The 26,972-nt window shown below is 40.8% G+C and overlaps 2 protein-coding genes across 2 annotated transcripts in view; one reads left to right on the top strand and one right to left on the bottom strand.

The window, feature by feature from the left end:
- Positions 1–5,068, bottom strand: part of tbck (TBC1 domain containing kinase) — a 69,764-nt gene extending 64,696 nt beyond the window's left edge. The window contains exons 1-6 of the mRNA XM_080759419.1: positions 4,932–5,068; positions 4,146–4,369; positions 2,120–2,192; positions 838–952; positions 427–500; positions 92–239 (exon numbers count right to left, since the gene is read on the bottom strand). Coding sequence (XP_080615545.1) covers positions 92–239; positions 427–500; positions 838–952; positions 2,120–2,192; positions 4,146–4,338 — 603 coding nt within the window. The 5' untranslated portion in view covers positions 4,339–4,369; positions 4,932–5,068. The remainder of the gene's footprint in view (positions 1–91; positions 240–426; positions 501–837; positions 953–2,119; positions 2,193–4,145; positions 4,370–4,931) is intronic.
- A 269-nt stretch (positions 5,069–5,337) lies between these two features.
- On the top strand, positions 5,338–26,132 carry aimp1a (aminoacyl tRNA synthetase complex interacting multifunctional protein 1a). Its single transcript, XM_080759835.1, has 7 exons — positions 5,338–5,490; positions 11,412–11,542; positions 12,299–12,412; positions 16,211–16,375; positions 19,889–20,094; positions 22,245–22,413; positions 25,827–26,132. Coding segments are annotated over exons 1-7 (954 nt in total). The 5' UTR covers positions 5,338–5,488; the 3' UTR covers positions 25,994–26,132.
- The last annotated feature ends 840 nt before the right edge of the window (positions 26,133–26,972 follow it).

Below are 26,972 nucleotides of genomic sequence, written 5' to 3'. Positions count from 1 at the left end.
TGCTCACGTATTATGAGGCTGTGAGCACGTCAGCTGAAATGCCTAAAATAACATTTTAACAAAAATGATGACATTTCTTAAGGATTCTTACTGCACAGATCTCAAACAGCAGAACTCCCAGAGACCAGATGTCAGATTTGGGTCCTGAGGGTAGAGGAACGGGAACCTCATTATGGGAAGGGTCGCTGGGATGAAAGGAACCCTGGGCGATCACCTCGGGAGCAAGGTATGATGGGTAACTGTGGGTGTGACAATAAGATAACTAGTGTTACCGAACCCCATCGGTCTGAAATACAAACTGAGAAGGTGCTATAATATATTAAACTTGATGTATACATTATGGCACTAAACTACTGCATATTTAATAGAGACAATAGCATACTAAGCTTTAATGTCAAGAAGATATCACAGTGAATATAAGCTTACCCAATAGGAAAGTCCACATCAGCCCCATGATCAGTCATGTGATAGAGACCAAACTTTGCAAGCTTGACATTCCCCTACAAAGACAAATGTATTGATATTAATGTAATAAAAAAAACTTTACACCACCCACATGTGTTCTGGATATGTACAGTATGTAAAATACACTTAAATGTGATATGACAGTAGAAATTGCACCTGCGACGCGAACGGTGCGAACTGAGCGGTGCAACTATACTTTTATTCTTAGTTACTGAGTGTGTGTGGGTGTGTGTGTGTGTGTGTGGGGGGGGTGCATTGTACTCAAGCACAGTTGTTGATTTAAGCAGCTGCAGGGGTCAATAGGTCCCCAATAGGTCAGACACTTAATCCAACTCAAATGTGTTGTAGAGATGAATACAAAGGAGTTCGTACCTTACAGTCCAGGACGACATTGTGGGCACTGAGGGCTCTGTGCACCATGCCATGATTGTTCATGAAATCCAGACCTTCAAGGACCTCATATGCGATCTGCAGAACCTTCTCTGGACTAAAACACACAAAACAATTATCAATAATGGGGGAAAGGGCCGGGGTGAACTTGATGGAGTATTCATAAATGGATCACAGTGCAAACATCTCTCCCATTTGATATGTTACACCTACCTACTAAGTAGAAGTGACGATGATATCATTTGAAACTTGAATTAATCTATTGCTGTATCCTTTTACTTTCAAAGTATCAGTAGCATTTGAACGTATGAAAACTTGTTTCTCAACTACTGAGAAATGAACAGCAAGCCAAGTAGCCATGTGTACTAAAAATAGTGAGGTTGTAACTTCAAATCCAGAGCAGCGCAGAAAATGACGAGGGACAAATCTCTACACAGTCATTCAAGATTCTTTATTATTATATGTACACATACAAACAAATATTGGATTTGGGATCCTCAACCGTACAGCAACGGGACAAATAATAATATAATGCTATCAACAAAAGCATCTGCATTCTGCAGTAAAAAGAAGAAGAAGAATACTATACAATAGCAATTGCACAATTCACAATGTAAGGCGCCTTCATTTAGGTGCTATGTGCATCGTCCTACCTGTAGCTATTATTTATCAGTCAGTCAGTCTGTGTAGTTTCAAGTCAAACAGTGATGTTTAACAAAACAAAACCACAAGAGTAATGTCAGCCATAGTTTTGGCAGTAAATTATACTTTGTTATAAAATATCATAATGTTGTGTTATTGTACACGTCTACCAGTAGATTGCAAGAGTAAAACATATAGTAGTGGTTTCACCCAATGCATTTACACATTAAGACTTCATCGCCTGTCATTAGGCTGGCGTAGGACTTTTCTTTCCATTGTACTATGTGGAAGTTGCCGCTCTATGTACGCCCAACATAGGCTAGACATGCATTAACTTTGCTTTTTTGTGCATTTTTACCTAAGAAAGTTACAGCTCTTTGAAGACTGTGGTTGAACACTCTGTTTACACTTTATCTCACATAGAATGTGCCACTGACACGCTTTTGCACCTTAATGTCTAATCTCATGTACAAGAAGAAGAAGAAGTTGCTGCTTTGTGGACCTACGAGGTGCTACCACCTTTGTGCCTAATCTTATACAGCTTAGGTATAACACTGGGTTCATCATAAGGCCTTCTCACCGGCTAAAGAAATACAAATTTAAAATAAAATTAGAATCTTACCTGACTGTGTTCCCTTGTTTTTGGACATCACTTAAACTGTTCTCATAATGCTCAGCAACAACCACTAACCGTTCTGTAGATGAACAGAACAAAACAGATCAGCATAGACCGCAGGGGAAATTCAGCAGTAACAGAAACAGAGTAATTAAACGTATTTAAAGGTATCATTGCTGTCAGGCAGAAACCTCATATCTCCAAATTCCAAATTGTTACATTTTTTTATAAATGAATGCCCAACTTCATCTTCATCATGCAAGTGTCACACAAAAAGTGTGACTACAAGCATTGGGAGCTTGTAGATTGTCTAATTTCACTATTTTAGTGTTTTGTAAATAATAACCCGACAGCGATGGTATAGCATATAGGAATACCATCTCAAAAAGCACCATCAATAACAGCCATTAGTTGCTAAATAAATAAATAAATAATAATTTGGGGAACCCCCCCCCCCCCGAGGGGTCACGACCCATTGGTTGAGAATGCCTGATTTAAATCATCTTCTCCATCTCTGCCCTTGAAAACAATGTTACATAACATAACATGTATTCAACACGGGCTGCAGACCATTAACCAAACAAAACATCTGGACATTAATACAGAGTGAAGCAACTCAAGCAAGACAGCTTTCAACACCTCGGGATGTCGATAAATGAATGTCCACCACGTGCATGCTTACCAGACAAACAAACAAACATTCACAATGAAAGCACTCTGCCTAAAATCACTTACTTTATAGGTTTATTTGTTTATTTTATTTTCACATTAAGTTAGATTATGTTTGATTGATGCCACAAATGAAAGACAAATTAGACTTTAGTGAAAGTGCTACAAGATACAAGTGAAGCAAAAGCAGAATCAACGGGGTAAAGAGGATTAAGTAAAGAAAATCAAGTTCCCACAGGCGCTGCCAACACAGCACCCACTGCTCCTGATGCTTATAGGATGGGTTAAATGCAGATACCATTTGCAAAGGTGTGGACTATATTAGAGATCAAGCACAAAGGGACGAAGAGAAGATCCCTTATTGTTTTTGTACATTTTTTTCTTATTCCGCCATTTTACTGAGTTGTGGCAGTTCTGACGTCATGTGGCAACTAAGTCAATGGACTTTCTTGCTCCCTGGACTTTTAATGTTTGAAAAAAAATCACACTTGTTTGAAGTCAGGGGCGCTCTTATCATCATACATCACAATCCGTAGGAGGGGCCCTCAAAAACAGAACCCCACTTGTGACGTCATGTGGCAGCCACACATTTTTGAGGGGCGCTAGCCCCTCCAATGCATGGCTTTTGGAGATTACATCATATGTTGGCAGCCATTTTTGAGTGGTACAGCCACTCCAAGGAACAGCAATGTGTGCCAGGTGTCTCTGTCTGTGTCCCTATGTCTGTTTAGGGTACCAACAGGTGACAAAGTGGCGCTGTTGAGCTTCACACTGTGCACAGGTGCATGATGGGAGGTTATCTTAGTTATGTACTCAATCTATTGGTTTTATACCTGCATATATGTTGTTTGTATGTCTGGCCTCGTGCATGGGGAAGGTGGTGGGTGGATGGGGAGGATTGGGAAGGCATTTGTGGGAGAAAATATAAAAACAAAGAGTTGTATTTTGTTTTCTTTTTTTTGAAACTTGCAAAATCCAGAGCAACGATTACCATCACAATATTAACCCTTATTGCGAACGCTACCCACTGTATAAAATCATATTTTTACCAATTATTTCTGGCCCACATTATCCTTACTGCCCAATTTAGTTTTAGTCATTAGATTTGTTTTAGTCTTAGTCTAGTTATTATTTTTATCTACTAGATATTTTTTCTCGTGGAAAGTTGATATAAGAAAAACCCCTTCTTATCAGGTATTCGATTACCATACAGCAAGATTAAGTCAGTAATTGGTTCAAAATATAGTTTTATATTTTCACTTTTTCAGTTCATTGATATATTTTGGAATAATTGACCTGTCCTACAATACAATTCATACATCATACCATACAATATGGGAGTTATAGACAAAGAGAGACATACCATGCTTCCCTCTAGTGAGTTCCACATATTGGCAGAGCCTGGGATGGGTGATGGTCTTGAGGATCTGGAAGCGTCCCAGGATCTTGATGGAGTTTGGGGTGAGGGGGAGACCATTGCTCCCACAGACATCATGGGGGAGGGCAGAGGCAAAGAAAGTGAAGGCCCCCAGCTGGGCATCTCTGAGGGGCCGCATGGTTTCTCTGGTTCAGCCTATAATTCTCAGACTGTTCAGACAAGATAAAAGAGTTGACAGTGCGAAGCAAACTGACAGTTTATCTAATACTAATAATAACCTTTTTTTCTGTGTGAGGGATTAGTTTTATACTAACGAGGAGTAATTAATGAATAAAGATGGCACGCAGATGCCTCAGTAACTGTTTATGTTAAAGGTAACAGAATAAAAAATGCAAATGTAATATGAATCATCAGGGACATGCTGTTTGATTTTATCTATTTTCCATTATTGTTTCTGTATGGCCATTCTAGTGGGCTAAATATGCAAACTAAATAAGTTTAAAAAATATATATATACAAACAAGCAAAACAATGCCCTTTTCAGGGTTTCAACATTTCTTTGCATAAGATTATTTTCCTTTATTTGTCACTATATCGTGTTAACAGATTTCCTGATACGCACAATTTGCCATCACCGAAATAATGTATAAAAACAAAAAGCCATATCTTGTTGCTTCTGTTTTGTATGAACTGTTCCGAATTCCGATTCTAGCGTTAGTTACAAATGGCTAACCAAAATATTAATATATTTTGTTGTATAAGTCTACTCACGTTTAATGACATTGGCACATTATCATGAAGAATAAACAATGTTTAAGAATCGTAGGAATGAATCATAGTTATATGGAATGAATGCTTTCTTCTGTTTTGCGGAACAGCTGAGTGAGCGTGACTATGACGTTTATTTTGTGCGACCAACTAAACGGTGTGTGAAAAGCGTGAGTACAGAACAAACTCGAAATAATCAATATGTTTTGTCATTGTTTTATTTTTTGATCTAAAAATATATATCATCGCCACTTCTCGCGTCGGTCGATGCTGGACATAAACCACCAAACTAACGTCTGTTGACGTTAGTTTACATACAGGCGGTTTCTAATGTCTCCTAAAAAGTCATGTAACCGCCCGATCTATAGAACATCCGCATAGTGGATGTGAATCCCCCGTGAATGATCCATGTAGTCTATAGATCCACACACAGGGACTCTGGTGGGCTGCCTTTCCTGCGCCTGGCTGACAGATGCTAAGCTAGCACGGCTATACTGTACGTCTCATGTTCTTCAGTCTCCTCTTTCTACGTGTGTTAGGGCCAGGCTGGAACTGAGTTCATGTAAGTTTAATAAACATTGTTTTATAGTGTATATACGCATTATAGCACATTACAGCCTCTATGTATAATGTATATACTGTCTTTACTCTTAACTTATCCTACATCGACATTTGAAAAATGAGCTGCCAGCCAGATCCTCTTATAGCTACACACGTTACTGACTGTATGTAAGCTATAGCATTTCAAAGTGATTTGACTATATGTGTAATTATATTCTGAATGGCTAAATATAGCGAATTGAGTACCACATCCATACACCATGTAGTTTCAATCCCTGATTCATGTACTGGAATCAGTTAAATGTAATAAACAGTTTATTCATTGTTCTCTGGTTGAAGCAATTATATCATTAACAGTGAGCAAACCTGGAGCAAACATGTCAAAAGCCTATCAAAAGCTCCCCTTTTTGCATATGTCAATATTATATTATATTAGTCAACATAATTAGCACAAATATTATATATAGCACTGAAATAAAATGATGCTCATGGCGTGTCCACATTGATGTAGCCTTCGATCAAGGAAGGCTAGGCTCATCGCATCATTTCTTAGATAGTCACTCTTATCAAGAGTCTCTCCTCATATGTATTTTATCGATGTTGACTTTTGAATATCTACGTAGATATAAATCTATGGGAGTCTTGAGGCTAGGTCTCAGCCTGTGTTTCAGAATTACAATCTGAAATAATAATAGTTTATTACTATTATTATTATTATTATTATGCTGCTAATTGTAATAATTCTAAATATGCAGATTAATTGTGGATTTAAGAAAAGAAAAAATAAGTAAACTGCTGGTGTTACAGATTGTCACTGTTCGGCCACATTTCCATCTATATATATACATTGGAGAAAGTTGATAGGTTTGATAGGCTGCAGTATATGTACAGCATGTGTGCCTGACCTGGGCATAACTTGGGCACAGTTCGACCAAATTATCTCAAAAATGGTATGCATGTCCGACCTAGATGACCCGGGGGTCAGACTCAGTGCCTACCGAATGGGAACTTGGTGTGTGTGTGTGTGTGTGTGTGTGTGTGTGTGTGTGTGTGTGTGTGTGTGTGTGTGTGTGTGACTGTGACTGTGACTGTGTGAGTCTGCACCGAATCTCTGTGTGGGTCGTGTGTAGGCATCGGCGTCGCTGATTGGCCAGCCAAACGCATCGACTGCACGAATTGTGTTTGTGGCACTGTGCCAATATAACGTATACGTGGTTGCATATACAATGGAACTCGAGTAACGTATGTTTATGTCCATCATCAACGTGACGACATCAGGGATCCCTGTAACTACAGTCGATCAGACTTATATAAGGCAGTTCAGAGTGCACAGTGCAGCATTGGGTAGTACTCTGAAAATGGGTACAACGGGTACTATAACACTAAGATCATCATATGGTATTGCATAACGTGTGGGGCAATCAGGAGAATACATTCCTAACTTGCATCCTTGCCGATCTGCATAATTCCCGAGTGCCCGTATGGTACTGAAATTGACTACTTGTAAATGGTGCATTTATATAGCAATTTTATCTTAAGTGCTTTACATGGATTGTGCATTACATTCACCCATTAACACAAACATTTATACACCCATGGCGAAGGAAACCATGCAAGGCACCAACCTGGCACCTGCACATCGGGAGCAATTAGGGGTTCACTTCAGAGTCTTGCTCAAGGACAGTTCGACACTAACTAACTTCACTCCTGACTTGGGTGATTCCCAAATAGGCTGGTGCCTGTCTAGTTATAATACATAACAAAAAACTGGTTGTGATCACAAACAGTAAAAGAAAGCAAATGATGATGCGTTGCTTTTCATAGCAATTGAAGACTGTAGCGGATCCCCGAGCCTAAGTAAGTAGCAATGCCGAGCCATAAGGCCCATAGGGCAAGAGCCTATCTCCTGTTTCTGTAGTGTGAGGCAGCTTGATGTACAAGTACACCTCCTGGACATGACGCTAGTATGTCGCAGGGACTTACCCCCAATCCAACCCTTGATGCCGAGTGTCAAGCAGGGAGGCACTGGGTCCCATCTTTAGAGTCTTTGGTATGACCCGGCCGGGGATCGAACTCTGACCTCCCAGTCTCAGGGCGGACACTCTAACCACAAGGCCACTAACCTCGCCCACCAGGCTTTCCACCACCTCGGAGGAAAGCCTGGTCTCTGTTTCATTTCGGTATATATATGATCCGCTCGGGAGCAGATGATATCGTTACGTCATGTTGTAGTATTGTTTTGTAGTCGACAGGCAGGAACAACAAACACGAACTTCCTTTTCCCTCAAACCGGAAGAATAACAATAAAAGCTCTCGTAGCCTGAAGCTATTATTGAGAAAAATCGGTTTGAGGGAAAAGGAAGTTCGAGTTTGTTGTTCCTGCCTGTCGACTACAAAACAATACTACAACATGACATAACGATATCATCCGCTCCAGCCCGGATCATATACCGAAATGAAATGGTGCCCAGGCTACAAGGCCACTGAGCCTACAATACTATTATTCAGTAAATATTTCCGTGCTGTTGGCTTGCTGCATAAAAAAACTTGACAAAACAGAGAGGTTTATATTCAAAATATTAATGTCATGCAAGCCCCTCCCACTTTATCTGATTAAAGATAATGAAGCAAGGTCATTGGAAATGTTTGGAAAACCCAAACATATTAGCTACTGAAATATGTACCATTGCTCAGCCGCTTTAGCCTGGAAAACAGACACATCTGCAGACTGCCATTGAAAAAAATCTTTACCCTCTGCAAATCTCAGTTGTGAACTGGATTTCACTCCTTCCGAAGTAATGAGGGACCAATCAGGGCCCAGTGTATGCAAATATGGGGCAGGTTTCTCACCAGAGGCATTTTTTTTAAATCCGGCGCAGGTCCTAAGACCACCATCATTGCTTTGACTGGTTGGCAGGTACTGTAGTGGAAGAAGTTTCCAATTTTCCTCTTCTATGGGGACTTAACCAGTCACAGCAGGCTGAAGGGGAAGCATTTTTGTACCCTGTTAGGTTTTGTTCACACACCACTGCTACCGCATTTGGAGAAAGTTAGCGATAAAATTTAAAAGAAACAGATTTAGTTGTACCACAGAATGCTGCAGTCTTCAAAGGCAATCATGCTTCTGTTATTCTGTCATGACTAAATCCCTAAACTGAGAGACAGGAGAAGGAAAACATACCCATAGAATGAGACAGCAAATTATTTTGAATTTGTACTGCCAAATAAAATATTGAATCATATTTTCAGTTGGTAGTAAATAATAATGTATTCAATTGATATTACATTAAAATTATCTCTTTTCAGGCATGGGTCATTTGTCAGTATTCTGTACTATTGTAAATGATCATCAGAGGCGGACTTACCGTTGGGCTAGGGGGGGAAAAAAATATATATATATATTATTATTATTATTATTATTTTATAAAATTGTAGTAGTATTGAAATCCAATTCAAGTGAAATGTGTGCCTGCCTCTCTTTTTAGGGGCCTGGGTACCCCAAAATGAAAACAAAATAGCTCAAACTTTTCGCGGCCGAGCGGGGAGCCCTCAAATTTGCTCCAGCCTGGGGGCCCTCAGCAAGGTAAATCCGGCTCTGTAAATGATGATGCATCTTCTAGTGACTGCAGTCCTTACTATTTTTAGGGGACTGATCTATATGGGTTTAGCCAGCTGACTGCTGTCATGTAAGTTGATTACCAAATCTCCCCATGTCTGAATTCCTGATTCACTTCAATAGACTCAGAGCACCGAAGTCTGATGTAATTTCACATCCTACCCGGTTAGCGTATTTTTCCCCCTTTCTGAATTCCCATAGACGTTTTTTTCAATCACGCCAAATAAGAACTGTGTTCCAAAAATAAACAAATGATCCTGGCAGTTTCACTTATGACTGCGAGAAAATGCTAATGTTACTACCGCCAAATTTGTAAAAGTGAGTAAACATGTCAACAGCATTTTTGCATATGTCAGTGAGTACACAATGAGTGACTGATTGTCGTAAACGATACAGAGACACCTCCCCGACAATACCGCAGAGACTGTTTGTTTATTTTTGGACCACAATGAGATTTTTAGATGCCACCCAATGTTATTCTCCATAGAGAAATTACTTCCACAAATCAGAGGATGAGCGAGTGACATCAGGACTTCTGTAGTCTATTGTCTGATAGCTTTGCCTGACTACCAAGTTTATACAGACATAGTGAGTAGAGACAAAACTACAATTGAGCCAAAACCCTGCATTCTGAAGTGCACATGAAGTTGATACATCTTGCTTTTTAATGCATGTTTGCTTTACTGAGCCACCTGATACAGGAAGGAAGATTATTATATCATTTTATATGTAATAATGTTCACTGTATACATTGCAATCTTAATGAAGAGCAGTAGTTGCATGATTGAATATTGGCCGCCACTTTAAGTCAGTTGTGAGTCTTTTTCCATTGAGCAGGTCTTGACTCATTTGATCCACATCCAGGTCATATATTGACAGATGCTTTAACAGTGTTAACACATCCAACTTGTCTGTGTGTAATAGAAAGCAGAAATGACCTCCTCGAGCCTCTCTGCTGTGGGTCCTACCCCAGTCGCTGCACTCATTCTCAGAGAGGTTGTCCAAATCAGAGAGGCCTTTTTGTGGCTCTTGTTATTGCTCCACCACTGGTCCCGTTTAAATCAATTCAGCTCTTCGAAACGAAAAAAACAAAAAAACAATGCTTTGATCCTCGATATTATCAACTCCAGCTCTTATTGTGTTTCTAATTTCCTCGTTCCCCAACATTTTGTTTTCATCCTGGTCCAGCTGTTGTTTTCCAGCGCCTCCCTGTACTATGTGTCAGAAGTTTTCCTCTCCGTGCTTCAGCCTTGTAAAAATCCCTCTTTCCTCTTTGTCAGAAGAAGTAATTTGCCAAGCTCAACATGTCCGAGGCACATTATAGCCAAACCCAAACTGGTGTCCAGCTGCATTGCAGTTGAGTGGCACGAGACCGTTTGATCCCCTTTGAACTTAAAGCTCTAAAACCCGAAATGCACACAAGGCTGATGCCAAGTAGGTTTACAGGCTAGACTACTTGTGCCTATAAAATACAGATAGACAACATATTTCATTGACTGTCAACTGGTCTGCCTCTTTTCGCTGCATCTTTGGAGAATTTGGTACGACTGGCCTGACCTGGAACTTGTCAAGTTAATTTTGCAGTTTAATGATTCTCTGCATCAACCTTTTGAAATTCCCAAACTCAAAACCGTGTGTGTGTGTCTCGGGTAAAGGAATTTGGGGATTTAGCCTATTTTTATACAGCAATCAATATATTATCCTATGATTTGATCTCGGCATGTCTTGGGAAGGGACTTAGACACTTGACAACGAGCCACCTCAAGTGTGACAGCCAGCATCATGAATAGTCCTGCAGCATGAATGTACTATACTGTAGGTTTGAATTTAAATTAATAGCTTCTTATATTTTGAACATTATGCACAGTTCATTCTATATTATAATTAACTAGTTTATACACAGGGACGTGGAAATGGATGACAGAATTGAATGAAAATTGTAATAAATCAGCTTCATCAGTCCCTCCATATGGCAGTGCTCAATGCTCATGTATGTCAGATCGATTGGTCAACCCACTAATGAGAAAAATGCGTGAGAAAGAATGGACTAAGAACTAACAGAGTTTTCGTCATTAGAGTAGGATAATCTATCAAAATGATCAGTATTATCATTTTAGTCATGCAACCCTACTGTCAAGACATTTTTTAAGCAATTATTGTTTTGCAAGAGACAGATGTGAGTTCATAGCCTAACTCAACCTTCCCAAGCAGTTCCGATGTGAACATACATGTGTATGTATGTACTATATGTTAAAAAGTACGGTATAGTACAGATACAGAATGTTGATGATCTGTCTGTCCTCCAGGTTTCTGGCTCGCTCCTTGGTCAAGATGTCAGGCCACAGTCCCCTGATGAGATTGGAGCAAAGGGCAGTCGAGGCGGACCAGATCATTGAGTACCTCAAACAACAGATCCAGCTACTCAAGGACAAAGCCAGTAAGAGATTGCTTCAATCACTGAAAATAGACAGCATAACCCAGCCGAATATTTATTTAATTTCCTTTTTTTATCGCACCGCTGGTGTTACCAGCACGTACAGAACACAGTTGGGAACCGTAATCAATTTATATTAAATAGGCGTCAAAAGTCGAACTTGGCGCAGAGGGCGTTTGGACCAGGAGGCGTCAAAGGGCAATATCAGCGGTAAATGAGTTAAGCAGCGTTTAGGTTATAGTATCAATTATAAATGAAGCTGTAGGCCAAATTTGCTGGCAAAAGACCAATTGTGTTGCGGTGGAGTGGGTGTCAAATGCTGCTTTGGATATGGTTTTCTGCTCAAATATTTGGCTACATGAGAATTAGATTCATAATTTTGAGACTGAATGACTCTTATTGATGGGAAACATCATGAGAATGAAAGTGGCAAAATAAGTCAATGAGACCATGTCTCCATGGTATCAAATCGTTATCAAATCGTTGCCCAGAATTTCTTTGTGTTCATTGGAAATTACCGTGCCTTCTAAAAGACGGAGTAAGGTCTAACCATGCCAGACAAATGTGCCCCACATCAGAATAAATCTTTTTTTCTATTTTCAACGTTTTGGCCAATTACACGTATATAAACTATATCAGATTTGAATTTATCTGTGATATCCTTAAAAGATCATATCCCTGTTTTAGGATGCTAATTGTCCTCCTTATGTGCTGGTACTATATGTGGAATGACCCTGACAGGATTGTTTTTGCCTCTAGATGTCCAGGCCACTGTCAGAGAAGAGAAGAAGCTGATGGTGGAAAATGTCAAACTGAAGAAAGATATTGAGGAACTGAAATACCAGCTGCTTGAGAAAGAGAAGAGCAGAGGAGGTATAGTATGTTTTGCCTGGTTTTCCACGAAGGGCATGGTCCCCCCCACCCCACACAGGCACACACCCCACACACACCAACAGAAACGTCAACTTTCCATTCTCTTCCATTTTATGAGAGAAAAGGTGTGGAACTTCCCGTTGCAGACATTGGCAGGGTTGATGCATATGGCTATGATGCAATGATGCAATCGCAACTCTCAGCGCTGCTAGTGCAGTGAGTGCACAAACCGGGAAGTGGGAACAATTACAAACTAACAAAACAGGTCAACGTGACGTGACTGGTCAAGTACCTGCAGTGATTATAAGCTGCTGCCAACTAGTGGTAAGTGGACGTACATGATGAGGCTGAATAATTGACAAGGCTGATTAGAAGGCTGCGATGCAATGCAATATATTACTAATGCTACTACAAATTACAAAAAATATATATCAGGGAGGCCCCTGGAGGCTCGAGGCCTGTTTCAATTGAAACATATATAACATATACTGTTACTGTGGCTATCAAGGCATCTGAAGTTTGGAGTTCAACATTGGTGGACTTTCACTGGGTGTCTGTCAACCAATAGGAAATAAGCACCGTGGTTGACCCCACTTGGGAGGCATTTTGGAAGTTGATTTCTTTCAGTGAACAAATCACTCCAAACCTAAGTAAGTTAAACAAATTTCAGAAAACCGGTATTTCCCACAACCTGCAAGACATCATGGAAAATTGACGTGTCCTCTGCATGCATTGGCTACAACGTTCTGACGTTGTTTGTATGGATTCAAACTTCGTATGGAGATTAAATGCCTTTTTGCCTCGACAAAGATCTTGAAGATGTTGGCATAAATAGGTCCAGTGTGTCCGACCAGGGAGTATTTGATTTCAGTCACAGCTCGTTATTATATTGTTTGCTTTGCAAAATCTAGGATAATATCTTTATGCGTTCTCGCCTCAGCCTATTGCAACCAGACATCTCATATAAGCAACCATAAAGCTCCCAACAATGCCCATTAAAGTGATGGACAGCATGTCTTCCGACTCGACCGTTGGTGATATTGTGCCTCTGCCATGCATTAACATACAAGGGCAACACTGCTCTGATCATTAACACACATGTAATGCTTTCCAGGCAGGAGTTTTATAAAGAAAAATAATTAAAATCAAGGGATTAAAAGAAATAAGCAATTTAGGCCTTTCCCAAAGCACTCCTCTCAATATGTTAGTTTTGGCGGGCTCTAGGAATGTGCACGAATACAGCTGGGCTTATGTTTCCACGTATCCAATTGTAATGTTTATTTTTGCCTTTCACTTCAATGCCTTTAAGGTGCCATAAAAAGCTTAATCAAAAGCACAGATAAGTGTGGAGCTATTTGAAGGATATTTCTGTGACTTTAACCGATTTGTAATTGAGATTAAAACGGCAAACTAATGAATACAAGATCATCAGGGCCTTGTGTAACGATGGCATGGAAAACATTGCATGGAGGAGACTTTCAAAATCACTCGCAGTCGTCTCATACCAACAGCATTTTAAAGGTCAGTGCCTTAGACTGTGTTTTAAAGGTAAACCTTAAAAGTCCATAACCTCAGGCCCTACCATAGAATTAAGGTAATCAAGAGCATTTTGGCTGGCAGTGGTACGCCTGCAAACCGATGTTTGTCAGACACAGCCGCTAGGTTTTCTGGGAATACAAACATCAGGCGCCTGAAATGATGGGTTTTTTGATTTATTTTCCCCTTCTTTTCAAAATTGATTGAGAACATTGTTCCCCACTTCATGGCTCCATTTCCTTATTTCCATCTCAGCTTGGACACTGTGTCATTTTCCCATCCAAACTGTTTGCAGCAGGAGACCGGTCCTCCCATTGGGTGTATAAATAAATCTCCCTCTGTATCATTTCACTGCATTATGCAGCAGAAACCAACACTATGAAGGAGGGAATGAGAGAATTATGAAGTAGCATTATGTCTTTTGTTCACCATGTAAATTATCTCTTCCAGTGCAGCATTGCTAGGCAAACTTTCACTCCTTCAGTTTCACACAGTGCATCTAGGAAACCACCTGGTTCCACAAGACATCAGTTAGTCAGCAGAGAAAACGGGGACAAGAAGATCTAATAATAATAATAATATCCCGATAAGGCATTTTTCTTTCCTGGTATTGTTGGAACAAAAATGATGCAATAGCTCTAAGGCGCACTCCTGATTACCCGCGACAGCAAAAGTACACATAATTGCAGTGAGGATCATCCTTGTGGTATTTAAACAATGGTTACCAATCCATGTGCTCTCACTGAAATGTTTTCCTCAAAGTAGTAGGAGAAAACGAATAGGAGAAAACAACAAGGCTGACAATGTCATATATAGCACTCGCATTTCTTATAATTAACGCTGTAGTTGGAATGTGTCTTTGACCAGTCCGGTTGTAACTCACTATTCTGTAATAGTCAACAAACTGTTCAGTCAGTACTCAGTATGTGTATGTGAAATTTGTGTGTGAAGGTTAAAGGGAAACTTCACAATGGATTTTACAAGAGGGTTTATAAGTATTCTGTATGGCATGTTAAGATCCAAAACAACTACAGAAGGTTTGGTGTGAAATATTTGAAAATGCCAATGTGTGTAATAGAGCTTGGTCGATTCAGCTAAGAACCATACACCGATTACAGATCTCACCTAGCCTTCGCCATAAAATGAATCCTACTCTATCTCCTCTCTGTCTTAAGTGTAAAACTGAAGAGGGAAATTATATTCACTGTATATGGTCATGTCATAGGATTAAACGATACTGGTTGGTTTGGGTATCGTGCAGCAGTTGAATGAGATCTTCAATATGGAGTTTGAACCCGACCCTATGTGTTTGATTCTTGGGCTGCCTCATGACAAGATTGTTAACAAGTTCCATTCACGTCTGTTTAATCTCTTAACTTATGCTGCTAGGAAAAATATTCTGTTGTCTTGGATTAATGAGAAACCACCAACAAAAAAAGATTGGCACAAAATAATCATGCAGTGCATGTCGTTGGAATTCCTAACCTGCCTGCTACGCTCCACAACAGATGCCTTCTATAAAATATGGGACCCATATTTACGATTTATTGGCCCTCAGTTGGCTACCACCTTGACCATAGGGTTCCTGGACAGAAGCGACCACTAACCTTGATGGATAGAATGTGTTTTATATATGCATATCTTATTTTCTTTTCATGGGTTAACAACTCCCCAGAGAAAATTATTTTCTCTGGGGAGTTGTTAACCCATGTTCTCTGGGGAGTTGTTAACCCATGTAGACTTTCAAGCGCCAAACTGAATGTGTCCATATTTGTATATTATTTTTGTGTTTTTCTTTTTTTTCCTCTGTCTTGTCTTTGTCATAAAATGTAAAAATCAATTCACCCTTTTTGCAAAAAAATATATGTTAATGACGTTTAGAAGATTTAGAACACTTTCCTGGGTGTCTTTATATGTGGTTTTAGATATTTTAGATTTTAGCAGTGAGCCCAGTGTCTCTGATGTCATTTGGGCTCACTTCCTTCCTGGACTCCTTGTGGATAGGGTGAGGGCTGTCTTACTGAGACAACTCCCTGTGGGGGTGTGGAACGCGCGTGTCGAATTTGAAGTCGGTGGGGTGAACGGTTCTCGAGTTGCGTGCATTACAGACGTATACACAGACAGACATATACAGAGATGTGGTGCATTTATAGATACAGTAGATGTAGAGGGACATGGATAGTATATACTGTACTGTATAGATAGTATCTAAATCTAGCTTTGCCAAAATAATGACAGTTATCCCCTTTGTCCTTCTTGCAGTGATAGACGTGGCTATGCCCTCAGCAGAGGCAAGTGTTGTGTGTGTGTCTAAGACCACCAGTCCTCCTGAACCCATGGCTACCTCTGCCCCCTTGGCTGCTGCACCAACAGGCCCCCCTCCGGCTAAAGACGAGGGCAAGAAGAAGAAGCCAGCAGAGAAAAAAGGTAATGGCAACCAATGTGATTAATTTGCCATGGAATCTTGTGTTTTTCGTCACTCAAAATCAACATACAGTACATGGGGAAAGCCCCCATATATTGTGCCCAGGTCTCGTGACATCACTATGACATCATCAGGGATGATAGTAAATCAGAGATATCATATCATAGTAAATGCGACCTGCTGTCGCAGTTAAGCCCATATGGAGATCCCTGATGTCATCAATATTAGTATATGGATATATGTCAGAACCTGTTCTGACATTCCATATGTTGATCCTTTCCCCATTCATCCTTCCTTTTCAATGTCTCCCTTTTGACTGATACCTGTCCATTTAAACTCTAGACGGGCCTGCCCCAAAGTTATTTGTGCAGCCACGCCTGGCAGCCGGCGAAAACTAGAGTTCTCAACAGGCCCGAAATTGGCCCGGCCCTAACTGTGCCTTCATCAAACCCTGTACACTTAAGACACTGCCACCCTTAGATCTCGATATGTATGTATGTATGGTGCTGACTTGTTCTGACATTCCATATGTGGATCTGACCTCATCAAATCCTGTACACTCAAAACACAACAATATATGGCCATTGTGTGTATATATACTGTATTTATTTTTTTTATCTCCAAAAAGTTTGAGTGAGTTCTTAACATGGGATGTAAAACTTGATAAAAAGATAATTTTCCACAAAAACCATCAGGACAGTCAAGACCAATGATAAGGATTATAAAATCTATAAAAAAAATAGAGAATTGGAGATGATTGGTTTAGGCATAACCACACAGCCATGCCTGTATCCTTCATTTTGTACGTGTCAGCAGAGGTGAAATAGAGAGATAATAAAAGAGCCACTGTAGAATGAGTTAGGTGACCAAATATATTTGGTCTTTCCCTTTGGAACCTGAGATTTAGTTAAAGGTCCAGATTTTCCATCAATGTTTGGCCTGGATGCAGTTCCTTGTGCTTTAAAGGCCAGCTGAGATTCATCTAACAGGTCCCTCCATCTGACTCCTAATACCTGCCGATAATGGATGAAGCACAGGAGAGCTCTGCACTGTAGTAGTTCCAAGTTTACACTTTGGCTCTGGGTGGAAGCACGAAACCGCTTTTTCTAACCACTTGATTTGTTATGATATGTTAATGGATATTTTGATTGGTTTTTAAGATTGTGGACTGGTAATGGTTTTAGGATTCTTGCGTGTTTCTATTGTGTTGATTTAATTGCTGTTTAAATTAGTTTTTATTAAACTGGCTTAAAAGCTAGGGATTTCATTATGAAAAGCAACAAAGCCAAACGACTTGGTTTTAAATGTGAATCAATGTTGCCTAATTAGCTGTCAGAGCACAGCTATTGGGGATAATATTGCTTTGTGTTTATGGGAGTATGACTCAAGCAGTCTATAATGGAAAAGGTTTGTGACATGGACAAGCCCATCAACCCCCGTCAAAAATAGCCTGGCACAGCCAGACTTCACCCGCCCCTATCTGCATATGCATATGCCCAGCGCAGTGGTATATTAGTATCGCAACGCGAGGCTACGTCAAAAAGCTGTAAATTAACACAAGGCACTAATGTTGCTGTGTTTTCACCAAATACTCTGTCTACAGACTGACAGGTGTCATTTGATTAGTCACGCACTCCAATGGTATGAATGTCTTCAAACCCAAACCTATTCTAAACCAATTGAAAGGTACTTTTGCACCAAACGGTATGTCTCCCATGTCTTTGGCTTGCTTAAGCACTCGCCTACAAGCCAAAAAACATTTGGGTCTTTGTGTTTGATCCAGGTCCCTTAGATCTCTAGGGAGTTGTGGAAAAAAACAAACTCTGTATTATTGTTTTAATACCTACAGTGACCGCGGTACAAGATTTGCTGCAGGTACTGTAGGCTTTGTTTAAAACTTCATTGAGGAACTGTAATTAGATGACACACATCTGTCCAGCAGATATTCCATATACTCAGTACTTTAAAATGGATCCTCAACAAGTCCTCTAATAAAGATACCAAATTAATTTGTACACTCTACATCCGCAATTGACACCAACGTTGGTGACTATACAGCGTCGCAGTCCCGCCCCCCTACCAGGGCCCAGGAAATGATTCCCCGTTCATTTTCCTCAAAGACATTTCAAAAAGTATTTATTTAAAGACCTTTAAAGCCTCGTACAAAGTCAACTCAAATCAGAAATCATGACAACAAACACAATTTTTCGGGCCGAACAATTAATTAGAATAATTAGAAAACTGCACTTTTTTCCTTGTTTTTCTTCTTTGTAATTATTTGTTTGGTCCAAAATATTGTGTTTATTTTAATGATTTGTCAACTCGAGTTGTCTTTGTACGACGCTTAAAATGTCTGGGAAAAATGCATTGGGAATTATTTCCTGGGCCTGGCGTTGTCATGAAAGGGGGGGGGGGGACTGCGACGTTCTATAGAGCAGATGCACTATGGTTGTAGTTGAACCACAAAACTGTCATAGTAAGACTGTCCGTTTGTCCCAGTTTGTTTGTTAATCTGTGCACAAACTTGTCCACCAGAGGGTGTTTAAAACACCAAAACAAACTTGAACTGAAGTACACTACCACACACCCGAAATTGAAGGTGATGAGCTATGCAGGTCAACTTTGCACACCTTTAGGTTTTCTTGTTTAAACAAGAACCAGGTTGGAAATGAGTTGAATGCTGTCAGAGCCTTCATCCTGTATTTTGTCTCAAAAAGGTAAATTCGAAGGGCCCACTCTCTAAAATATGACAAAATAGACATTCTATTTTGTATATTATATTAGATTTATTTATATGTTTACTGTAGGCTATATCTAACTATAAATTATACACATCTCTCTGTGTGTGTGCGTGTGCGTGTGCGCGCGCGCGGCGTGTGGCGTGTGTGCGTGCATGCGTGGAATTTCCCCACATTCAAACCTTATTTTGAAGAGCCAAACCTGCGACCGTATTTTACAAATGTCGGCTTCAGGGAGAAGGCAGAAGTCAAAGCATCCTGGTTTAAGTTCTAACTTAAACCACTGCGGCGGGTACTAACCTAAGTAATCAGCAATAGAGCCTTGAGCTATTTTATAGGGACGCAGACAGACGGATAGTACTCTGACAATGGGTAAAACGGTTATCACATAACTGGGCGGGGCATGCATTCCCAACTTGTATCATTCCCGACTGCCTTGTTCCCGAGTAGACCGGGCATGGGCCTAGTATATTTAATTTATTTAATATGAAGCTGAGAGTGAAAACAACTACCATCAAGCCTTGATGGTAGTTGTTTTCAAGGTCACTATGAGTAAGGCCTATACTAATGTTGATCCTGTTGGGATCAACATTTAGCTTAACTTATCTTCTGGGCTGGGCATTTCTCATGTGTGAATGTGTGTAGCCACATGATACATGCGGGTATATACAGTAGCACAGATAGAAGATCGACTCGGGTGAGTCGGGTCAACTTAATTTAGGTAAATAATAAATATTAGTTAAATTTAATCTGAAATGACCTTTTTTTTTCTGCCAGGAGGTGAGAAACCGGAAAAGAAACAGGCAGCTCCTCAAGAGGATGCCAAGGTGGATGTGTCGCGCCTGGACTTGCGCGTTGGACGCATCATCGAGGCCACGAAGCACCCAGACGCCGACTCACTCTACGTGGAGCAAGTGGACGTGGGAGAGGCTGTCCCCAGAACGGTTGTCAGTGGACTGGTGAAGCACATACCTCTGGACCAGGTACAATTACACACACAATACTGGACTGGTGAAGCACATACCTCTGGACCAGGTACAATTACACACACAATACTGGACTGGTGAAGCACATACCTCTGGACCAGGTACAATTACAAACACAACTCTTTTTATGATCATCAGGGCTGAACAGTGGTTTTTGGAAATGCTGGATTAGCATTACTGCTGAGGTTTGAGTGGTTTGTTTCTTTTGGTCGTACCAGAAGTAGTGGTAGTCCGATATACTGTAGATGCAATTGTGGGTTCAACTACTGTACTGTTAGACTAAGTGTATTCTGGACCAGCCAGTCACCAGGGGAACACTGGAGTGTAGCGGGTCAAATGCTCACTGTAGACTGTAATCAACCTCTGCTCTCGACTTGTTCCAACTTCCACCACAGACTACACTTCAGAGCTGTTTTCACAAGATGTGTACCGTTGTAGCTCACTGGATTTATTAGTGTGAAATCACTTGGTGTTTTGTTTTGGTGTGTTGCTTGTAACAACACACGTAATTCTGCAGGCTGATGGATTTGGTTTGATTTGGCTTTATTCCTATACAGTACAAGATATGTTATTTATGAACCCCCCCCCCCCCCCCCCATGCAAACCAATTTGTACATAGAATTGTACAATCTCTAAAACCTCTAAAAACAGCATCGGTTCCTTTCATGGTCAGAAGTAATCCTGGATTTGACTTGAGTTTACTTTAACATTCCTGGGAAACTTTTTTCATTATAACTTTATGTAGACGAATATATACAGTATGCTGTAAATGAAAGCATATGGTTGCTGGAGTCATGTATACCCAAACACTGTATAACTGCCAAAATGAACTAGAATATCAAAGACAAATTAATTGGAAGTGGCAGTCTTCCTCTTCCTTCCTTTTTTTCCTTTTTTTTCCAAAGACAGATATCGGACATTATGCTATTAAATTGGTAGATTGTTTCGATTTGATGTGAGTGTAATTAATTTGTCTCCTACTGCAGTTTGCAAGGCCAAGTATTCTCATTAGCAGGCTCTTCATGAAGCTTCTGTTATTTGGCTCTGCTGGTCCATTCAACAGAGAGAGACAATAAAAACAATTATAATATGTCACAGGTTCAGTCCCTACAAATTCTGCAAACATCATTCTCCATTCTGTAAACATGCTTTAAATGTAAACTGTAGCTTCCAAATGCTATTTCATGATACCTTTCAGAAATACTGTATAAACTACCTAACAGGGCTGCACAGTTGAAGCTCTGAACACATGTGCTGCAATTTATTGTTTATAAAACATCTACAGCCCTACCACTAAGATAAAAGAGTGTGTAACAATGGGAACATCTGACCTGTAAATCGATTACAAGACATTTAAACCATCCACTGGCTAGCCATAACTGCCTCAAGCTCATCACAGCAACATAAATGTATGCAGATTGATGTAAAATCCAAAAATGATTTTCCAAAAAATGGATGCTTCTCAAAGAAAGGTATGATTAGATTTTCTGAGCATATCATGCCATGTATTGTACCATTGTATTACATTCCCGTTAGATGGAAATGGCCTCTAGACTTGGCTTTGTTTGTGTAAACCAGAGAGGTTCAGAGGCTTAGCAAGCCAGTGTTTTCCTGTTTACTCCCCGTAAGTTTATGAAATGAGGCACACAAAACCATGTGTCGTCGGAACATTTCAAACAACAAGACTGACATGTTAACATTGCGTGGATGGGGTTAGGAGAATGTAAGTACAGTAGTATATATGTATACTGTATAATGTACAGTATAATGGTAAAACGGCACAATGCAATCACAAAATGTAATTTACAGCGTAAATAGTTGTATTTTTATACTACTTTTATACTATTATATTCTTATACTACTTACGTACTGCAATTATAATACTATACAGTATATAAGACTCTTCATGTTGAGTCTATTCCAACTCCATGCCCGTCGCAGCCCGTGGGTTACAATCACACACTGTCGGCTAAATGCTGTGACTAAGTTGTGCACTAGTACGTAAGGTAAATGCCACCAAGGTAGATGTCACTGCTTTCTGTATAAGAAAAGTGGCTCTTCCAAAGCAAAGATGACGATTTGCTGCTTGTCATATGTAAACACTTCAGGATTCTATTTCATTAGTGTTAACTCTGTTTCTCCTTCAGATGCAGAACCGTATGGCCGTGTTGATGTGCAACTTGAAGCCGGCCAAGATGAGAGGCGTGGTGTCCCAAGCCATGGTCATGTGTGCCAGCTCCCCTGACAAAGTGGAGATCTTGGACCCCCCCAGTGGAGCGGTGCCTGGGGATAGGGTCACGTTCCAGGGCTTCCCAGGTACTCCCATCTTTCCCTTAATAGTAGCACTTCTTTCTGATAACTATCAGGCCTTATGGTTTTCTCTCAGTAACTGAAATGTCAAAATGATAGTTTTGGGGTATGTTTTGTGAAAGTCAGCTAGTCATCCCATCAACCTGGTATCCATGTTAGAGTGCGACACCCCCTGGGGTCTTTTAGTGTTATCCTTTTAGCGTAACCTTTGACTGTACTCCTACTACGACTATGTACTGTACTGTTATCAAGCTTATTACGGTAATAAAGTATTCAATCAATCAATCAATCAAAAAACAAATGGAGGAAAACATACTGGGCCTCAGTGATGAGGGAAATTAAATGGCACCATTGAATTGCCGTCTTGCCAAAAAACCCATTAGAAGTCTGCTTTCATTCCTTTGAAATCACCAGTCCCAAAGCTTTCCCAGGACCCACTCAGTACTCCCATTAGAGACCTCCCTGGCTCTATTTAGTGAACAGCTAAATGATCTGTGACTGTTAATTGACAACCTAATCAGCACCTCACTAGCAGGGAGTGCAACCTGCCATTTTCTCACTGTCTACACAGGGAAATCCAGTGTAATATAATCTGAAAGTGTAAAAAAACAATGCAAATAAGTCAAATTTCAGAGTTAAATTAAGTGACATTAGAGACAGGAGAGACTTGGGGTAACAGGATCGCCTAATTGTCTCATTTTGTGCAAATGTGAGAGAAACCAGATGCACACTGGCCATTGTAAATCTGTAAATCAAGAATTAAGAATCAACTTGCTAAGCAGAAGAGATGTATTTGCCTTGGTGACATGCATACTGTACTGTAGGTGCATGGATATCATACCACCACCACCGTAAAGTCACAACAATAATGAATGAATGACAATCAATCATTCCCACTCAAATATCTTCATCTTTTCTATATTCTATATTTTAAATCCTTTTCATTTACCTCCCCACTTTAATCATAATGCCAATTCCCTGCATGTTTTATAGTCCCTGTCACTGCCAACCCCTACATTTGGTATTTAGCACCGTGTGGAGAACCACGTCTCCTCCGATACACATGGTGTTGACAGCTGCTTCTTTTCACCTGACAGTGAGGACTTTCACTGGGTAACGCATGCAGAGGAACACCCTAAACCTCCCATTCTGCTCTCTGCTGAATAAGTCCCCCCACCGTCCTCCCACCCACGAATATTGTGTTAATTGTGTTTATTGGAGCGCCCGGCCATGAGGCCGGAGGCACACCAGAGTAGTCAAACCACAGCCTCCACAGTGGTGGGCAGGATCTTGCAACTAACAGACGCCTTTCTGTCATATATCTTCACGTCATTTAATCTAATGAATGCGTAGCCTGAAAACTGTTAAAAGAAAAAACATCACTAATTTGTACAGGGGAAACCCGTTGTCAATGCTATTGATTTACTCATCCCAAAACCCATAAAAACATGTCCGGGTTTGGAAGAGCCAATACATTTTGATGGAAGTGGCTGCACAGAGAAAAGAAGTGGACATAATTATGAGAGTCATGTATTCGTTTAAAGAGAGCAATACTTGAACAGGGAGTTCCCCTCAGAAGAAGAAGAAGAAGAGAAATCATATGATGAGGGAGGGTCTGTGGTGCGAGCACCCAGGGCTCTGCTGCGCCAGCCTGGGCTTTCATCTACGCCGTGCTCCCCGTCTCATCCCATACGAAAGCTGTTTGCTTTATGAGGGATCCCCATGGCCAAAACCATTGTTTTACAACTGTTGCCTCAACTGAGAGCCACACTCGAGTGAGACTTTCTGGAAAAGACGAGGACAGAGAGCAGAGGTTCTGGAAGTCTAAAGAGAACTTAATGGATTATAGGAGGCAGGGTGCCAAGCTGAACTGTGGTCATTCAAAAGGCTGTGGTGATGGCGAGTTCTTCCCCCAAAAAATGTTTACCGCGCTACAGCGAGGGATGAAACGGATTTCTCTCTCTCTCTCTCTCTCTCTCTCTCTCTCTCTCACTCTCTCTCTCTCTCTCTCTCTCTCTCTCTCTCTCTCTCTCTCTCTCTCTCTCTCTCACTCTCTCTCTCTCTCTCTCTCTCTCTCTCTCTCTCTCTCTCTCTCTCTCCTCTCTCTCTCTCTCTCTCTCTCTCTCTCTCTCTCTCTCTCTCTCTCTCTCTCTCTCTCTCTCTCTCTCTCTCTCTCTCTCTCTCTCTCTCTCTCTCTCTCTCTCTCTCTCTCTCTCTCTCTCTCTCTCTCTCTCTCTCTCTCTCTCTCTCTCTCTCTCTCTCTCTCTCTCCCCCCCCCGTCTGGCTCAAAGTCCTGTTTCTTTTTCATAGTTACTCTACTTATTTCATTATCTCTCTTTACCTGCCTCTGTCATATGAACAGAGGCACTTATCTGCCTCTCCCTCTTCACATCTCCCTTTGTCTCAATAAATAAATAAATCATGTTTTATTATTATTATTATGGGCCTCCACAGTGTACCGTCCTATTCAGGTGAAACCAGTGCCCTGCTGATGTGTAGATGCATTCATAAAGAAGTAATACTCAGTGTGGCTGAACAATTAATCAAAATAATCGAATGCATGTCAAAGTATCCCTAAGCAATACACTTGACCCCTAACTGCTCCTGATAAGTAGGTGCATGGTTTACTCTGCTGTCAGTGTGTGAATGGGTGAGTGTACTGTAATGCAAAAGTGCTTATTTTTTTATTTACTGACACACGCCAGCTGACTAGCCCCAGTATGGCCTCTTAAACTCTCCCGTCAAAACATTTTGCATGCTTTTGATCAAAAGTAATTGATGCCACCCTGCACTCGTAACTTGGGAGGAAGCACAGCCCTACTAAATGAAACACATTTGTATTTTTTCGCACCGTTTCCCAAAATTGCTGTAGGAAGACGGACAGAAGGAAAAATAGAACACGCAACAGAAGCAGGCCAACTCCAAGTCATGAATTTGCCCAAATGCCAAGCAACATCAAAACCATCGTGAAATTATGAGGACCTCCCTTTAACCATATTTGGTGGCTGGCATGTTTTGAATTTAATAATAATAATGAATTGCATTTTTATAGCGCTTTTCCAAGTGCTCAAAGCGCTTTACAATGGTTGGTTCATTCATACATTGGGAGGTGAAGCGGCGAACAGTCGACTCCAGTGTCCTCACTTCCCAGTTCACACACCAATGGTGGCAACCAAACGAACTCATTGATGGCAATGTACTGTAGGGTTCAGTGTCTTGCCCATGGACAAATGTTTTCTTTGTGTTTCAAATAAATAAACAGAAAATAAATAAAAGCCTAACCTTTTAGAGAAAAGCTTAATTTTATTTTAAGTTTAATATAACAGACACAACCTGAGCATAATAATACAATAATAAGTAACAATTGAGAGCAGAGACGATTCTAATTGATCAAATGTCCTTTTGTCCTCTTCATCCAGGTGAACCAGACAAGGAGCTGAACCCCAAGAAGAAGGTGTGGGAACAGGTGCAGCCAGACCTGCGTACAGATGCACAGTATGTTGCCACCTATAAAGGTGCTGCCTTTGAGGTCGCTGGCAAAGGAGTGTGCAAAGCACAAACCATGAGCAACAGTGGAATCAAATGAAAAGCAACACAGAGCTGCCCGAGTGCCATCTTGTTATAAATCTTCCTCAAATGTTCTGGCTGAGGAAGAAAATGATGTCTAGAAGAGAATGATGTCTAAATGCTGTGAAAGTGATAATTAAAGGAGTTTGAAAGTTTTCCATGGCCTCTAAAATGTATTATTATACATTACATGCTGTATACCAGTGATACTCAACCTCAGGCCCGCGGGCCACATCAGGCCCGCGGGACCATTATGACTGGCCCACCAATGAAAATCCAAAAAAAAGAAGAAAAAAAAATCATTTATTTTCTGTTAACCAACTTGCTGGCTGGCAGGCAGGCAGACAGCTACTCATGGAGAATTGGACAGGCAGTCAGACAGCTACTCATAGACAGGCAGACAGACAGCTACTCATGGAGAATTGGACAGGCAGGCAGACAGCTACTCATGGACAATTGGACAGGCAGGAAGGCAGACAGCTACTCATAGACAGACAGACAGCTACTCATGGACAATTGGACAGGCAGGAAGGCAGACAGCTACTCATAGACAGACAGACAGCTACTCATAGACAATTGGGCAGGCAGGCAGACAGCTACTCATAGACAGACAGACAGCTACTCATGGACAATTGGACAGGCAGGAAGGCAGACAGCTACTCATAGACAGGCAGACAGACAGCTACTCATGGACAATTAGGCAGGCAGACAGCTACTCATAGACAGGCAGACAGACAGCTACTCATGGACAATTAGGCAGGCAGGCAGACAGCTACTCATGGACAATTGGACAGGCAGGCAGGCAGACAGACAGCTACTCATAGACAGGCAGGCAGACAGCTACTCATAGACAGGCAGACAGTAAGACAGCTACTCATTGACAGACAGACAAATAACTACTCATGGACAGACAGACAGACAGGCAGGCAGGCAGGCAAAGAGCTACTCATGTTATGTTATTATGTTATCCCTGCTGTATACTGTAATACTCCACATAC

The sequence above is a fragment of the Protomyctophum bolini genome (genome assembly GCF_963924005.1).
Source record: "Protomyctophum bolini genome assembly, chromosome: 3".
Lineage (NCBI taxonomy): Eukaryota > Metazoa > Chordata > Actinopteri > Myctophiformes > Myctophidae > Protomyctophum > Protomyctophum bolini.
Note: the sequence above shows the minus strand (reverse complement) of the source record. Positions and strands in the feature narration are given on the sequence as shown.

Coding starts and splice junctions, on each gene's coding strand:
- aimp1a (XM_080759835.1), top strand. Junction 11,543..12,298: donor GCTACTCAAGGACAAAGCCA/GTAAGAGATTGC, acceptor TTTTGCCTCTAG/ATGTCCAGGCCACTGTCAGA. Junction 20,095..22,244: donor AGCACATACCTCTGGACCAG/GTACAATTACAC, acceptor TTTCTCCTTCAG/ATGCAGAACCGTATGGCCGT.